The sequence below is a fragment of the Dendrobates tinctorius genome, unplaced genomic scaffold (genome assembly GCF_039654945.1).
Source record: "Dendrobates tinctorius isolate UK_male_01 unplaced genomic scaffold, ASM3965494v1 ptg000022l, whole genome shotgun sequence".
NCBI classification, from domain to species: domain Eukaryota; kingdom Metazoa; phylum Chordata; class Amphibia; order Anura; family Dendrobatidae; genus Dendrobates; species Dendrobates tinctorius.
Window position 1 is genome coordinate 34014551 of NW_027361690.1, and position 14284 is coordinate 34028834.

Here is a 14284-nt window from a genome sequence, read left to right on the forward strand (position 1 = left end):
AATTCCCACCACGTATAATATCTACCATGTACAACGCCCACCACGTGTAATACCTACCATGTACAATGCCCTCCACGTGTAATATCTACCGTGTACAATGCCCACCACACGTAATATCTACCGTGTACAATGCCCACCACGTGTAATACCTACCGTGTACAATGCCCACCACGTGTAATACCTACCGTGTACAATGCCCTCCATGTGTAATATCTACCGTGTACAATGCCCTCCATGTGTAATATCTACCGTGTACAATGCCCACCACGTGTAATACCTACCGTGTACAATGCCCACCATGTATAATATCTACCATGTACAATGCCCTCCATGTGTAATATCTCCCATGTACAATGCCCACCATGTGTAATGGGAGATATTACACATGGAGGGCATTGTACATGGTAGATATTATACATGGTGGGCATTGTACACGGTAGGTATTACACGTGGTGGGCATTGTACACGGTAGATATTACACATGGAGGGCATTGTACACGGTAGATATTACACGTGGAGGGCATTGTACATGGTAGGTATTACACGTGGTGGGCGTTGTACATGGTAGATATTATACGTGGTGGGCATTGTACATGGTAGATATACATGGTGGACATTGTACATGGTAGATATTACACATGGAGGGCATTGTACATGGTAGATATTATACGTGGTGGGCATTGTACATGGTAGATATTACACATGGTGGACATTGTACATGGTAGATATTATACGTGGTGGGCATTGTACATGGTAGATATTGCACATGGTGGACATTGTACATGGTAGATATTATACATGGTGGGCATTGTACATGGTAGATATTATACGTTGTGGGCATTGTACACGGTAGATATTATACATGGTGGGCATTGTACATGGTAGATATTACACGTGGTGGGCATTGTACATGGTAGATATTACACATGGTGGGCATTGTACATGGTAGATATTATACGTTGTGGGCATTGTACACGGTAGATATTATACATGGAGGGCATTGTACACGGTAGATATTATACATGGTGGGCATTGTACATGGTAGATATTATACGTGGTGGGCATTGTACATGGTAGATATTACACATGGTGGACATTGTACATGGTAGATATTATACGTGGTGGGCATTGTACATGGTAGATATTGCACATGGTGGACATTGTACATGGTAGATATTATACATGGTGGGCATTGTACATGGTAGATATTATACGTTGTGGGCATTGTACATGGTAGATATTGCACATGGTGGACATTGTACATGGTAGATATTATACATGGTGGGCATTGTACACGGTAGATATTATACGTTGTGGGCATTGTACACGGTAGATATTATACATGGTGGGCATTGTACACGGTAGATATTATACATGGTGGGCATTGTACACGGTAGATATTATACATGGTGGGCATTGTACACGGTAGGTATTACACGTGGTGGGCATTGTACACGGTGGATATTATACATGGTGGGCATTGTACACGGTAGATATTATACATGGTGGGCATTGTACACGGTAGATATTATACATGGTGGGCATTGTACACGGTAGGTATTACACGTGGTGGGCATTGTACACGGTAGATATTATACATGGTGGGCATTGTACACGGTGGATATTACACATGGTGGGCATTGTACATGGTAGATATTATACATGGTGGGCATTGTACACGGTAGGTATTACACGTGGTGGGCATTGTACACGGTAGATATTATACATGGTGGGCATTGTACACGGTGGATATTACACATGGAGGGCATTGTACACGGTGGATATTACACATGGTGGGCATTGTACATGGTAGATATTATACATGGTGGGCATTGTACACGGTAGGTATTACACGTGGTGGGCATTGTACACGGTAGATATTATACATGGTGGGCATTGTACACGGTGGATATTACACATGGAGGGCATTGTACACGGTAGATATTATACATGGTGGGCATTGTACACGGTAGATATTATACATGGTGGGCATTGTACACGGTGGATATTACACATGGTGGGCATTGTACACGGTAGATATTATACATGGTGGGCATTGTACACGGTAGGTATTACACGTGGTGGGCATTGTACACGGTAGATATTATACATGGTGGGCATTGTACACGGTGGATATTACACATGGAGGGCATTGTACACGGTAGGTATTACACGTGGTGGGCATTGTACACGGTAGATATTATACGTGGTGGGCATTGTACACGGTAGATATTACACATGGTGGGCATTGTACACGGTAGATATTACACATGGTGGGCATTGTACACGGTAGATATTATACAAGGTGGGCATTGTACACGGTAGATATTATACATGGTGGGCATTGTACACGGTAGATATTACACATGGAGGGCATTGTACACGGTAGATATTATACATGGTGGGCATTGTACATGGTAGATATTACACGTGGTGGGCATTGTACACGGTAGATATTACACATGGTGGGCATTGTACACGGTAGATATTATACATGGTGGGCATTGTACACGGTAGGTATTACACGTGGTGGGCATTGTACACGGTGGATATTACACATGGTGGGCATTGTACACGGTAGATATTATACATGGTGGGCATTGTACAAGGTAGATATTATACATGGTGGGCATTGTACATGGTAGATATTATACATGGTGGGCATTGTACATGGTAGATATTACACGTGGTGGGCATTGTACACGGTAGATATTACACGTGGTGGGCATTGTACACGGTAGATATTATACGTGGTGGGCATTGTACACGGTAGGTATTACACGTGGTGGGCATTGTACACGGTGGATATTACACATGGTGGGCATTGTACATGGTAGGTATTCCACTCCACAGGGTAGATATGACACGATAGTTGCTCCTGTCATACACTTGGCGCACACAGCCCTCACACCGCTGGGCTCCATAGGACGGTCCTGTAGTGGACACATTACAGCCCCTGCTTCCCTTCACAGCTCTGTGATGACTGAGGTGACTGTCGCCGCCGCCGCTTATATCAGTAGTACGTGTCCGCGGTCGGCAGTGAGCAGCCTGCGGCAGTGAGTGTGGAGCTGAGGTCTGACGTCCATCCCCGGTGTAGGAGGCGCGGAGACATGAGGTGAGGGGACGGACGTGCGGCAGAGCCGCCTCCTCCAGCTGTGCCTGCCCGGCGCCTCCACCACCACCGGCACCTGAGCCTCCTCACACCATGGACTACACGGAGGCGGCTGCTGCTGCGGCTGAGAAGCTGCTCTCCTACAGCAAAGACGAGGCGGGATGGAAGCTCTGCAAGAAAACTGTAAGCAAAGGCACGGCTGCTCTAATGGCTGCGGCATCCTCCATCTATGAGGGGAAACTACAACGCCCAGCATGTCATGACCTGGTATATGGACAGTATGACCTGCTGAGCGTGGTAGTCTGACAACAGTGGGAGTGGGCACAGCTCTGTAGTACATCTGTGCTCTGTTCTGTTCGAGAAGCCGGCCGGGTGCGAAAGGGTTAATAAACTGACTCATCGCGGAAATGCATCCAATGTTCCTATGTGTAATACTGAGCACATCCTGCAGGGGGAGCGCGTCTGTCTGTCTATCTATCCATCATCTATCCATTATTTATCTATCTATTATCTATCATCTATCTATCTAATCTGTATGTCTAATCTATATATCTCCATTGACGTTTCCCTCAGTTACACTATGTGTATTTCCACAGGCAAAACCTGCTCTCTTGGCAGTAGAAACTTGCTGCAGAAAACCAGGTTTTGCTTATTTTACGTGACGTTTTTACTGTCTTTTTTGCTGTGTTTTTGTCATGCTATATGTGTCTCTTTGCTTGCTGATAAAGTTTAGTGCCCCCCAAAGAAAATATCAGGTTTTGGCACCAAAAACGCAGTAAAACCTAATGCCTGCATTTTTTTTCCAGTGTTTTTTCACCACACGTTGCTTTTAGTGGATGAAAAACGCTGAAAGAGGTGACATGCTCAATTCTGCAAAACCCAAGGTATTGCACAAAATACTGAGGCGAAAAAAAACAAGCGTGTGCATGAGATTTCTGAAATCCCATAGATATAGCTGGTATTGTAAAACGCCGCTAAAAAAATGCACCAAAAAACCCAACGTGCGAACAAACCCTTGGGAGGATTCGTCTCAGGATCTGTCATTTTTATCAGATATTTAAATCAGCGTATGGATAATGAAACGTAACCTTTATTGGTCACTACACTTCTTAAAAAGGACAAACAGGGTGAAAAACCACCAAACCCTAACCCAAAAGTAGTGAAGGACATGCATTTGATAAAAACACGCAAAAAAAGGTCCGCTGTATGTTTAACGGTGTCTAGGGCCTCATTTTGAAAGATCGCAAAACTAGATAGGTGCAAAACTAGTCCAAATATTTTTCACACAGGTATCACACCGTAATGAATCATATCACAAATACGGTAAATACTCTTTTTTTTGCCAGTGTCACCCGAAAATACAGTTCCAACTTAACAAAAAAGCTGTGATCTGTTATCAAACAATAGGGTCATTATCATGTATTTGAGGAGTACTGTACTTGGTTGTGGACTCACTCTACATAGCCACTTAATACAAAAGGGTTTGTGCACCTTTTTTCAATGACAATGAGGCCACTCAAACCAGACCTATACATCAATAGCAGCAACGAAAGAGGCAGATTGGAATCACCATAAACCTCTCATACAATGGAGTTCAGCCAGCGGAATTATAACCTGCAGAAAATGTCTTCTTTGTATCGGCTGACACTACATAGAGGTTTTCTTTATAATTGTAACAAATACCAAATCAAGCACTAGGCATCGATAGTTAACCCCTTAATGACTGTCAATACGTCTTTTAACTGACCTGAGATATAAGGCTGGAGTCACACTTAGCGACTCACCAGCGATCCTGACAACGATATCAATGTGTCAGGATCGCTGGTGAATCGCTATGGGATCGCTGGTGAGCTGTCACACTGACATCTTCACCAGCGATCAGCACAGCGATGCCCAGCGCTCGGCGTCGCTGTGCACGTTAGTAACCAGCGCGCTGATGCAGGAAGCTGGTAACTGACGTACACATCGGGTATCCAAGGGACGCACGTCCCTTGGATACCCAATGTGTACATTAGTTACCAGCAGATCGCTGGTCTCCCGGCTGTCACACGCAGCGATGCGTGCTGACCAGCGGGAGACCAGCGACCAAAGAAAAGTCCTGGCCTTTGCTGCAGCGATACTGGCAGGGGGGGCCGGTCGCTGATCGCTGTCACACACAGCAATCTCGCTGGTGAGATCTCTGTTGTGTCACAAAAATTGTGAGTCAGCAGCGATCTCGCTAGCGAAATCGCTATGTGTGACGGGGCCTTAAGAGACTAGCATCCCCATACAAGTAACAATCTAGCAGCTGCCGGCTGTCCACTATAGCTGACAACTTGCTGCATCAGCCACGATCAGTGTTGTCACCGTCCATATCTGTTTAACCCCTTAGATGCTGCTGCCAATACTGACTACTTCATATAAATGTTTAAGAGTGTGGCTTCTCTCTCTTTATCCCTATTGGCACCCTGAGATCATGATTGTGTGGTCCTGATGTTTGCCATGGCAATTTACTAGCAAATAGCGGCCTTAGAGTCTGCCGGCTATAGTAATATGTTCGAAAGTCAGTGACAATTAGGTGGTGAAAATCAACTTTTTCATTGCTATCATGCCACATTGTATTAATTCCTGAAAAGCACCTGAAGGGTTAATAAACTGTCTGATAGCAGTTTTCAGTATGTCATGAGGTGTTGTTTTTAAAATGGTATCCCTTTGGGGGGTTTCCCAATATATAGGACCCCTAAAGTCACTTCAAACCTGGATAGGTCCCTAAAAAATATAATTTTGTAAATTTCCTTGAAAAATGAAACATTGCTGCTACATATTTAAACCGCCTAAAATGCTAACAAAATAAAGTACAATTTTACAAATGGTGCTGATGTAGAGCAGACATGTGGGAATTATTATTTATTAATTTTTTGCTAAGGTGTCACTATCTGAATTAAAGGGATAATCAAAGTTTGAAAATTGCTATTTTTTTACATTTTTGTCAAATTTCTGATATTTTTTATAAATAAACACAAAACATATCAACCTAAATTTATCATTATCATAAAGTATAATGAGTCACGAAAAAATCTCAAAATCACTGGAATTTGTTGAAGCGTTCCAGAGTTACCACATAAAGTGACACTGGTCAGATTTTTAAAATTTGGCTCTGTCACTAAGGGGTTAAAAATCTGTTAAAAAAACAGCATGGTCAGATCTCACCCATAAATGGAGGAATCTCATGCGCCAGCGTCATACAGTAGAGAGCCTCCTGAACCTGGGTGATGCTATATCCTCAATCATATGGAGTGTCTCCCGACGCCTTTCGTCCAGATGGGACTCATCAGGGGAGTCTAAATTGATAAACCGTTGCTGTATACTTATCCCCACCAAAGTGGTTTTTATAATCAAGCCGGGAGCCGGGTCATTCAAATCCCGTCTCCCGGTGTGTGACACGCTTCCGGTCTATGGACCGCACTTCCTCGACAAGGAACTCATACCCAGCACCTGATCACCATGGACACATAGCATCTCACTACGGAAGCCATCAGGGGAACGCTCATAACTATTGGCCCATAGATATGTTAATGAAGGTGTTTTAAATAGCACAGAAAACACCACCAATACTTTCTGCACATACAAAGAAGCCAAAACATAGTTCCTGGATAAAAAATGTAAATAACCGCATGTTTTTAAACAATGATACTATGTCGCTTCAAAAAACCGCTATCATTGTTTTGAAATTCCAGATGACATGATTCAGGATTAACTCCTAACTGCATCCTTTTAAACTCAGTGATGTCATCAGATCAGAGTTTGTGTCAGTATGTTTCTTTTCAATTTTTTCCATTTTTTGTCAAAAGAAAAGCTTTTTGAGTAATTTACACAAACTGATGTGATGACATCACTGAGTTAAAAGGATGCAGTTAGGAGTTAATCCTGAATCATGTCATCTGGAATTTCAAAACAATGATAGCGTTTTTTTGAAGCAACATAATATCATTGTTTAAAAACACGGGGTTATTTACATTTTTTGTCCCGGAACTATGTTTTGGCTTCTTTGTATGTGCAGCAAGTATTGGGGGCGTTTTCTATATCTCTTGGACCTGCAGCAACCTCCATGATTAGAACACCTGATTGGAATGGGGAGTATCTCTATATATAAAACTGAATGTATGTATGTGTGTATCACCAACCAATCACGAAGCATCTTTCATTTCACCAGAGCTGTTCAAAAGAAGCTGAGCTGTGATTGGTTGCTATGACCAATAGTTTTCCTTGCAACCAATCACTAAGCATCTCTCATTTCACCAGAGCTGGTTAAAAGAAGGTGAGCTGTGATTGGTTGCTATGAGCAAGTTTTCTCACTTGACAACACCTCAGCAGACACTGACATGGTGGGAGAAATCTAGCATCCCTGGGAACATAAGCTCCCAGCCATTGTCTGCCCCCCAAAAAGTAGCAGAGAGCAGAAATGAATCCCCCCTGCCATGCCCATATGCACATCACACATCCTCCATCCCATAGGCACATCTTCCCTCTTAAAGGGATCATTGGTATGGAAGTCAGAGCAAATCCATCCAGCGCTTTGGTTTTGACCCCAGACCTCTCTTAAAGGGATCCCCAGTATGGAAGTTAGGACTGTTCCACTCAGCTCTGTGGTTCTGACCCCAGGGTCTCTTAAAGGCATCATTGGTATGGAAGTTAGGGCAAATCCACTCTGCACTCTGGTTCTGATGCCAGGCTTCTATTAAAGGGATCATTGGTATGGAAGTCAGGGCAAATCCACTCAGCGCTCTGGTTCTGACGCCAGGCCCCTCTTAAAGGGATCCCCAGTATGGAAGTTAGGACCGTTCCACTCAGCGCTCTGGTTCTGACCCCAGGCTGATAGGATGATGTGGGATATTAGGGGTAGTAGTCTGGTGGGTCTGGCTGACGGGATGATGTGGGATATTAGGGGTAGTAGTCCGGTGGCTCTGGCTGATGGGATGATGTGGGATATTAGGGGTAGTAGTCGGGTGGCTCTGGCTGACGGGATGATGTGGGATATTAGGGGTAGTAGTCCGGTGGCTCTGGCTGACGGGATGATGTGGGATATTAGGGGTAGTAGTCCGGTGGCTCTGGCTGGGATATTAGTGGTAGTAGTCCGGTGGCTGTGACGGGATGATGTGGGATATTAGTGGTAATTGTCCGGTGGCTCTGGCTGACGGGATGATGTGGGATATTAGGGGTAGTAGTCCGATGGCTCTGGCTGATGGGATGATGTGGGATATTAGGGGTAGTAGTCCGGTGGCTCTGGCTGACGGGACAATGTGGGATATTAGGGGTAGTAGTCCGGTGGCTGTGACGGGATGATGTGGGATGTTAGTGGTAATTGTCCGGTGGCTCTGGCTGACGGGATGATGTGGAATATTAGGGGTAGTAGTCCAGTGACTTTGACAGGATGATGTGGGATATTAGTGGTAGTAGTCCGGTTGCTCTGGCTGACGGGACGATGTGGGATATTAGTGGTAGTAGTCCGGTAGCTCTGGCTGACGGGATGATGTGGGATTTTATAGTGAATGTGGCTAGGTGGAGTGGGCAGGGCTCTACACTCAGCTTTATATATATAGATATAATCATTATAATTTACATAGTAACATAGTAACATAGTTATTAAGGTTGAAGGGAGACTTTAAGTCCATCTAGTTCAACCCATATCCTATCCTAACTTGCCCTAACATGTTGATCCAGAGGAAGGCAAAAAAAACCCATGTGGCAACAGTAAGCTTCACATTGGGGAAAAAAATTCCTTCCCGACTCCACATACGGCAATCAGACTAGCTCCCTGGATCAACGCAATATTAAGGTAACTAGTGTATATACCCTGTAATATTATACTTTCCAAGAAAGGCATCCAGTCCCTTCTTAAATTTTAGTAGGGAATCACTCATTACAACATCATATGGCAGAGAGTTCCATAGTCTCACTGCTCTTACAGTAAAGAATCCGCGTCTGTGAGTATGCTTAAACCTTCTTTCCTCCAGACGTAGAGGATGCCCCCTTGTCCCCGTCACAGGTCTAAGAGTAAAAAGATCATTAGAAAGGTCTTGGTATTGTCCCCGCATATATTTATACATTGTAATAAGATCACCCCTAAGCCTTCGATTCTCCAAACTAAATAACCCCAAATGTAATAACCTGTCTTGGTATTGCAGACCCCCTAGTTCCCTAATAACCTTGGTCGCTGTTCTCTGCACCCGCTCCAGATCAGCTATGTCTTTCTTATACACCGGAGACCAGAACTGTACACAATATTCTAAGTGTGGTCGCACTAGTGACTTATATAGAGGTAAAATTATGTTCTCCTCATGAGCATCTATGCCTCTTTTAATGCATCCCATTATTTTATTTGCCTTTGCAGCAGCTGCCTGACACTGGCCGCTAAATGTGAGTTTGTCGTCCACCCATACACCCAGGTCTTTTTCAGTGACAGTTTTGCCCAGTGTTTTACAATTAAGCACATAATTATACATCTTGTTCGTTCTACCCAAGTGCATGACCTTACATTTATCCTCATTAAAGCTCATTTGCCATTTATCAGCCCAAGCTTCTAGTTTACATAAATCCTCCTGTAATATAAAATTGTCATCCTCTGTATTGATTACCCTGCAGAGTTTAGTGTCATCTGCAAATATTGAAATTCTACTCTCTATGCCCCCTACAAGGTCATTAATAAATATGTTAAAAAGAAGCGGGCCCAAAACTGACCCCTGTGGTACCCCACTGCTAACTGTGACCCAGTCCGAGTGTGCTCCATTAATAACCACCCTTTGTTTCCTATCCCTGAGCCAGCTCTTAACCCACCTACACATATTTTCCCCTATCCCCATTGTTCTCATTTTATGTATCAACCTTTTGTGTGGCACCGTATCAAAAGCTTTTGAAAAGTCCATGTACACCACGTCCACTGCATTCCCTTGGTCCAGTCCGGAACTTACCCCTTCGTAAAAGCTTATCAGATTAGTCTGACAGGAACGGTCCCTTGTAAACCCATGTTGATATTGGGTCATAAGGTTATTCTTCTCCAGATACTCCAGTATAGTATCTCTTAGAAAACCCTCCAGGATTTTACCCACAGTTGAGGTTAAACTTACTGGCCTGGGGCGTGGCCTGGGCACCTAACAGGGAAGAAGCACTTCACTTGGGCTCCTGCTTTTAGAACACGAAACTTCCTCTTTAAACTTTACAATTTGCTGCAAAACATCCTGACTTGGTTCCCCTGCTACCCTGGAAGATACCTGTAGGATTCAGCACCCCTAGGTGGCCGGCGAGGGGCAAGCCAGGTTCCCTGGCTATCACCCCGGGTTCTGGACACAGACCTGGGCTGGGAGCATAACTCCAGGAGGGCTTCAAGCAGAACACTGAGATCGGAACTATACCCGTGGGACTGCTCCTAGCACGCACAGAGAAACAGTGGAGGTAAGGCCTTCTTATAGCACCTCCACATAGTCAGGGTGCAGCCCTGGGTCTTACCTTCAGTGCTGTTCCAGTTCAGACACGGGAGAGATAGTGTCCCTGAGGAGAAGGAGGCATCTCCAAGTGACAAAGTGGTTGTGCTCCAGAGGTGCAACGGCGGCGATTGCGCCCCCCTCGGGACCCCGGGGCTCCATGTGGGCGACGCCATTTTGCAAGCTCTGATAGCTGAAGAAGAAGGGAGCGGGAAACTGGGCTGCAGTTGCCTTAAAAAAAAAAAAAAAAAGCAGGAAAGGCTCTCTTTTTGCCTTATACTCTACTGCCATCTAGTGGTCATCGAAATAATAGCTTGTTGTAAAGAAATTACTACGAGAAAGAGCCATGGAGGAGATATACACCCCTGTATAATGTCTGCGTAGAGGGGAGACTTGCCTTTCCGCCCAGATGGAGGACATAAGTGGACAGCTATAATTTTAACGGTTTTACATCAATTAATAATATTGAAAGGAGATATAATACATTGCACGGACTAGGGGACGACCTGGCGGGGCTGAGGAGGAGACGAGGTTCAAGCTGGTCATACAGATTAAGAAGGGGGCAGCCGTTTATGACCCCTTTGGACAAGTTTCTTACTAAGAGAGACTGTGTTGCGAGTGACCCCATGCCACCAAAGTCACAACGACAATCAATCCATAAAGGCACTCAAGCGAAAAATAAAACTACGTGGTCGGGCCCAGTGGGTATGGACCTGGACTCTACGCCCTCACTGTCTGCTCTGGTGTCACAGCAGGAGGACGGGGGGGGGTCGCGTGACTCCCCATCAGAGACTGAGTCGGGAGAGATGGAACACCATTTTGACCACAGAGGATTGAAGAAGTATCTGGATCTCCTCCCTACCAAAGAGGACTTCAAATCCCTGATCTCAGAAGTAAAAGAAACCTGTAAGTCAGAGATTAACTCAATCCGCCAAGATGTTGGGCTACTAGCAGACAGAGTGGACTCAATGGAAAGGGATCACGATGCTACTAGACAGTACATCATCAAACTACAAAAGAACGTGACTTCTTATGCTCAGGCTCTGAGTGAAACTAACAAACATCTGGAAGACCTGGACAACAGAGGACGCCGTAATAATATCCGAGTGAGAGGCGTCCCTGAGGCCACGGGTAATGAGGATGTCCATGCCATACTTGAAACCATATTCAACACTGTACTGGAGTGCCCCACAACTCAAAGGATAAAATTGGACAGAGCACATAGAGCATTACGCCCCAGGGGGCCGCAAAATCAGTCTCGTGACATTATTTGCTGTGTCCATGACTTCCAATTAAAAGAGTCTATTATGGCTAAAGCCCGTGCTTCGGAGAGAATTGAATATCAAGGGACTCGGATCCAATTATTTCCTGATTTATCTTGGATCACCCTACAGAAAAGGAGACATCTGCAGCCACTACTTGCATCCTTAAAAGATAAGGGCATCCGATATCGCTGGGGGTTCCCGTTTGCCCTCATAGCCTCAAAAGATGGTCGTACGGTAGTGCTTCGATCTATTCGGGACCTCCCAGCCTTCTGCACTGACCTGGGGGTTCCTCCGCCCTCCCTGGTGGACTGGGAATTGGAGATGCCGTCCAGTCCACTCCGTCCGGTTTGGCAACAGGTGGACTCTAGGGGGGGATCTCCCTCATCACGACCTAAGGCACGACCGGCTCCGACCTGAGATAACAATTTTTCATATTTTTTCTTCCTTCTGGGAACTGGAGCCCTGTGTTTGAATCTCTGGTTTCAAGCTGGAGTCCCCCCTTGAGGGGCAGTTGGTGGGGGATCTTGTGCCCTCCCCAGTTTATTATAGGGACTTTGGTTGGTTCTTTCTTTCATAAGTAGCTGTTCACTTTTTTCTTTTTCTTTTATGATAATATATCTGGTTAAGACTACTCACACTATTTGCATTGGCTTGCTACTAGGGCGGTGAGAATTGAACACTCCCCTCTCTTAAATGTTTAGAATCTAGCTTTTGACACTGACTGTGATAGCAGTGTGTCCATAGCTACAGACCCCCTTTTAAGGGATAGAGTTACCCTGGTTCCTCCTACGGAAGAGTTGGTAAAGGAGGTCAGGGTTTAGATATTGGTAAAGTTTTACGTTATGCCAATCTTTTTTTCTCTGACCCTGGCCGGAGAGGACGGTAGCGGAGAAGGCTTTCGCCTGTGGCTTCACTCCTCTCTGGTAATATTTGTGACATGTAAATGTTGTGATCTATGTGTTGTGTGTATTGTAAATGTCTTCTCCCATTCCTTATGTGTCTACCCTGATTGTGGTGAGGGAATCTTCTGTGCCTCTTTGAGAGCCATCCATCGTGGGCCATCAGGCAATTTTGAGATGGGCAATACCCGGTTGGTCTCTGTATGTAATGCTAATTTTGCTTTCTGCTACTACAACCTAAAATATGGTTAAAATTTTAACACTAAATGTTAAGGGTTTAAACTCAAACATTAAGAGACGAATGGCGCTTGGTGAGATGCGGACCCAGCGAGCTGATGTGGTTTTCTTACAGGAAACACACCTGAATCTCAATGGGAACTGCAATTTCGCTAAACACCTTTACCCCACAATTTTCTTAGCCTCCCAGGAAAGGAAAAAAGCCGGTGTGGCGATTTTGATATCAAGGACCTGTCCCATCCAAGTTACTACCTCCCTGGCAGACCCACAGGGTAGGTACCTTATCCTACAAGGGTCATATAAGGAAGTTCCAATTATTCTGTGTAACATCTACGCCCCTAATACCTCCCAGGTCCTCTTTTTGAACCGGGTACTCCTCAAATTAACACGCCTCCCCTCCTCAGCGTGGATTGTGGGTGGAGATTTTAACACTATTTTCTCTGACTCATTGGACAGGTTGACCATTAACAATCAATTGTCGAGCCCGTCTCAACGTAAATTGACAGCTGCCTTTCGAAGACTGATCCGCAGGTTTGCCTTATTTGATCTATGGCGAGTTAAACATCCCTCAGAAAAAACCTTTACCTTCTACTCCCCCCCTCATGGCACACACACCAGGATCGATTTTTTCTTTGGCAACATTCAGACCCTTAGATTGACGAGCAATGTGGATATTGGTGCAATAACGTGGTCAGACCACGCGCCAATGACTCTCACCCTAGACCAGACAATCCCACGTACAAGAGTCTGCCACTGGAGGCTCAATGAGTCCCTCCTCAAGAGGGCTCCCTACAGAGACAAACTGGAAGCCGGATTGATGGAATACTTCGAGAACAATGAGGGGTCAGTGCCTAATTTTTCTACTGTCTGGGAAGCCCATAAGGCCGTCTTTAGAGTGCAATGCATAGCATTAAGCTCTCGTATAAAAAAAGATAGATTATATCAGAGAGATCAGCTCCTCAAAAGTCTCAGAGACTTAGAGAATAGGATGACCCTTAACCCAACAATACGTACCCTTAGAGGTATAGTAAAGACTCGTGCCCAACTGAGGGACTTAGCGGTCAATACAACAGAAAAATTACTACTTTATAGCAAGCATAAATATTATGACAAAGGAAATAAACCTCACTCCCTTTTAGCCCACCAACTTAGAGAGGATAGGGGGAACTCATCCGTTTATGCCTTGAGAGATTCGGGAGCGAATATGTTCTATGATCCCACTAAAGTCGTAAACATCTTTCAGGATTATTTGTCAAGATTGTATTCTTTGCCTAGCACTCTTCCTACAGACCCAGGAAAACAGAGGGACCTAAT

At 44.8% G+C, this 14284-nt stretch overlaps 1 protein-coding gene across 1 annotated transcript in view; it reads left to right on the plus strand.

The window, feature by feature from the left end:
• Window positions 1-3034: 3034 nt before the first annotated feature.
• Window positions 3035-14284, plus strand: part of STARD5 (StAR related lipid transfer domain containing 5) — a 39790-nt gene continuing 28540 nt past the window's right edge. The window contains exon 1 of the mRNA XM_073568575.1: window positions 3035-3295. Within this exon, the coding sequence (XP_073424676.1) occupies window positions 3206-3295 (90 nt within the window). The 5' untranslated portion in view covers window positions 3035-3205. The remainder of the gene's footprint in view (window positions 3296-14284) is intronic.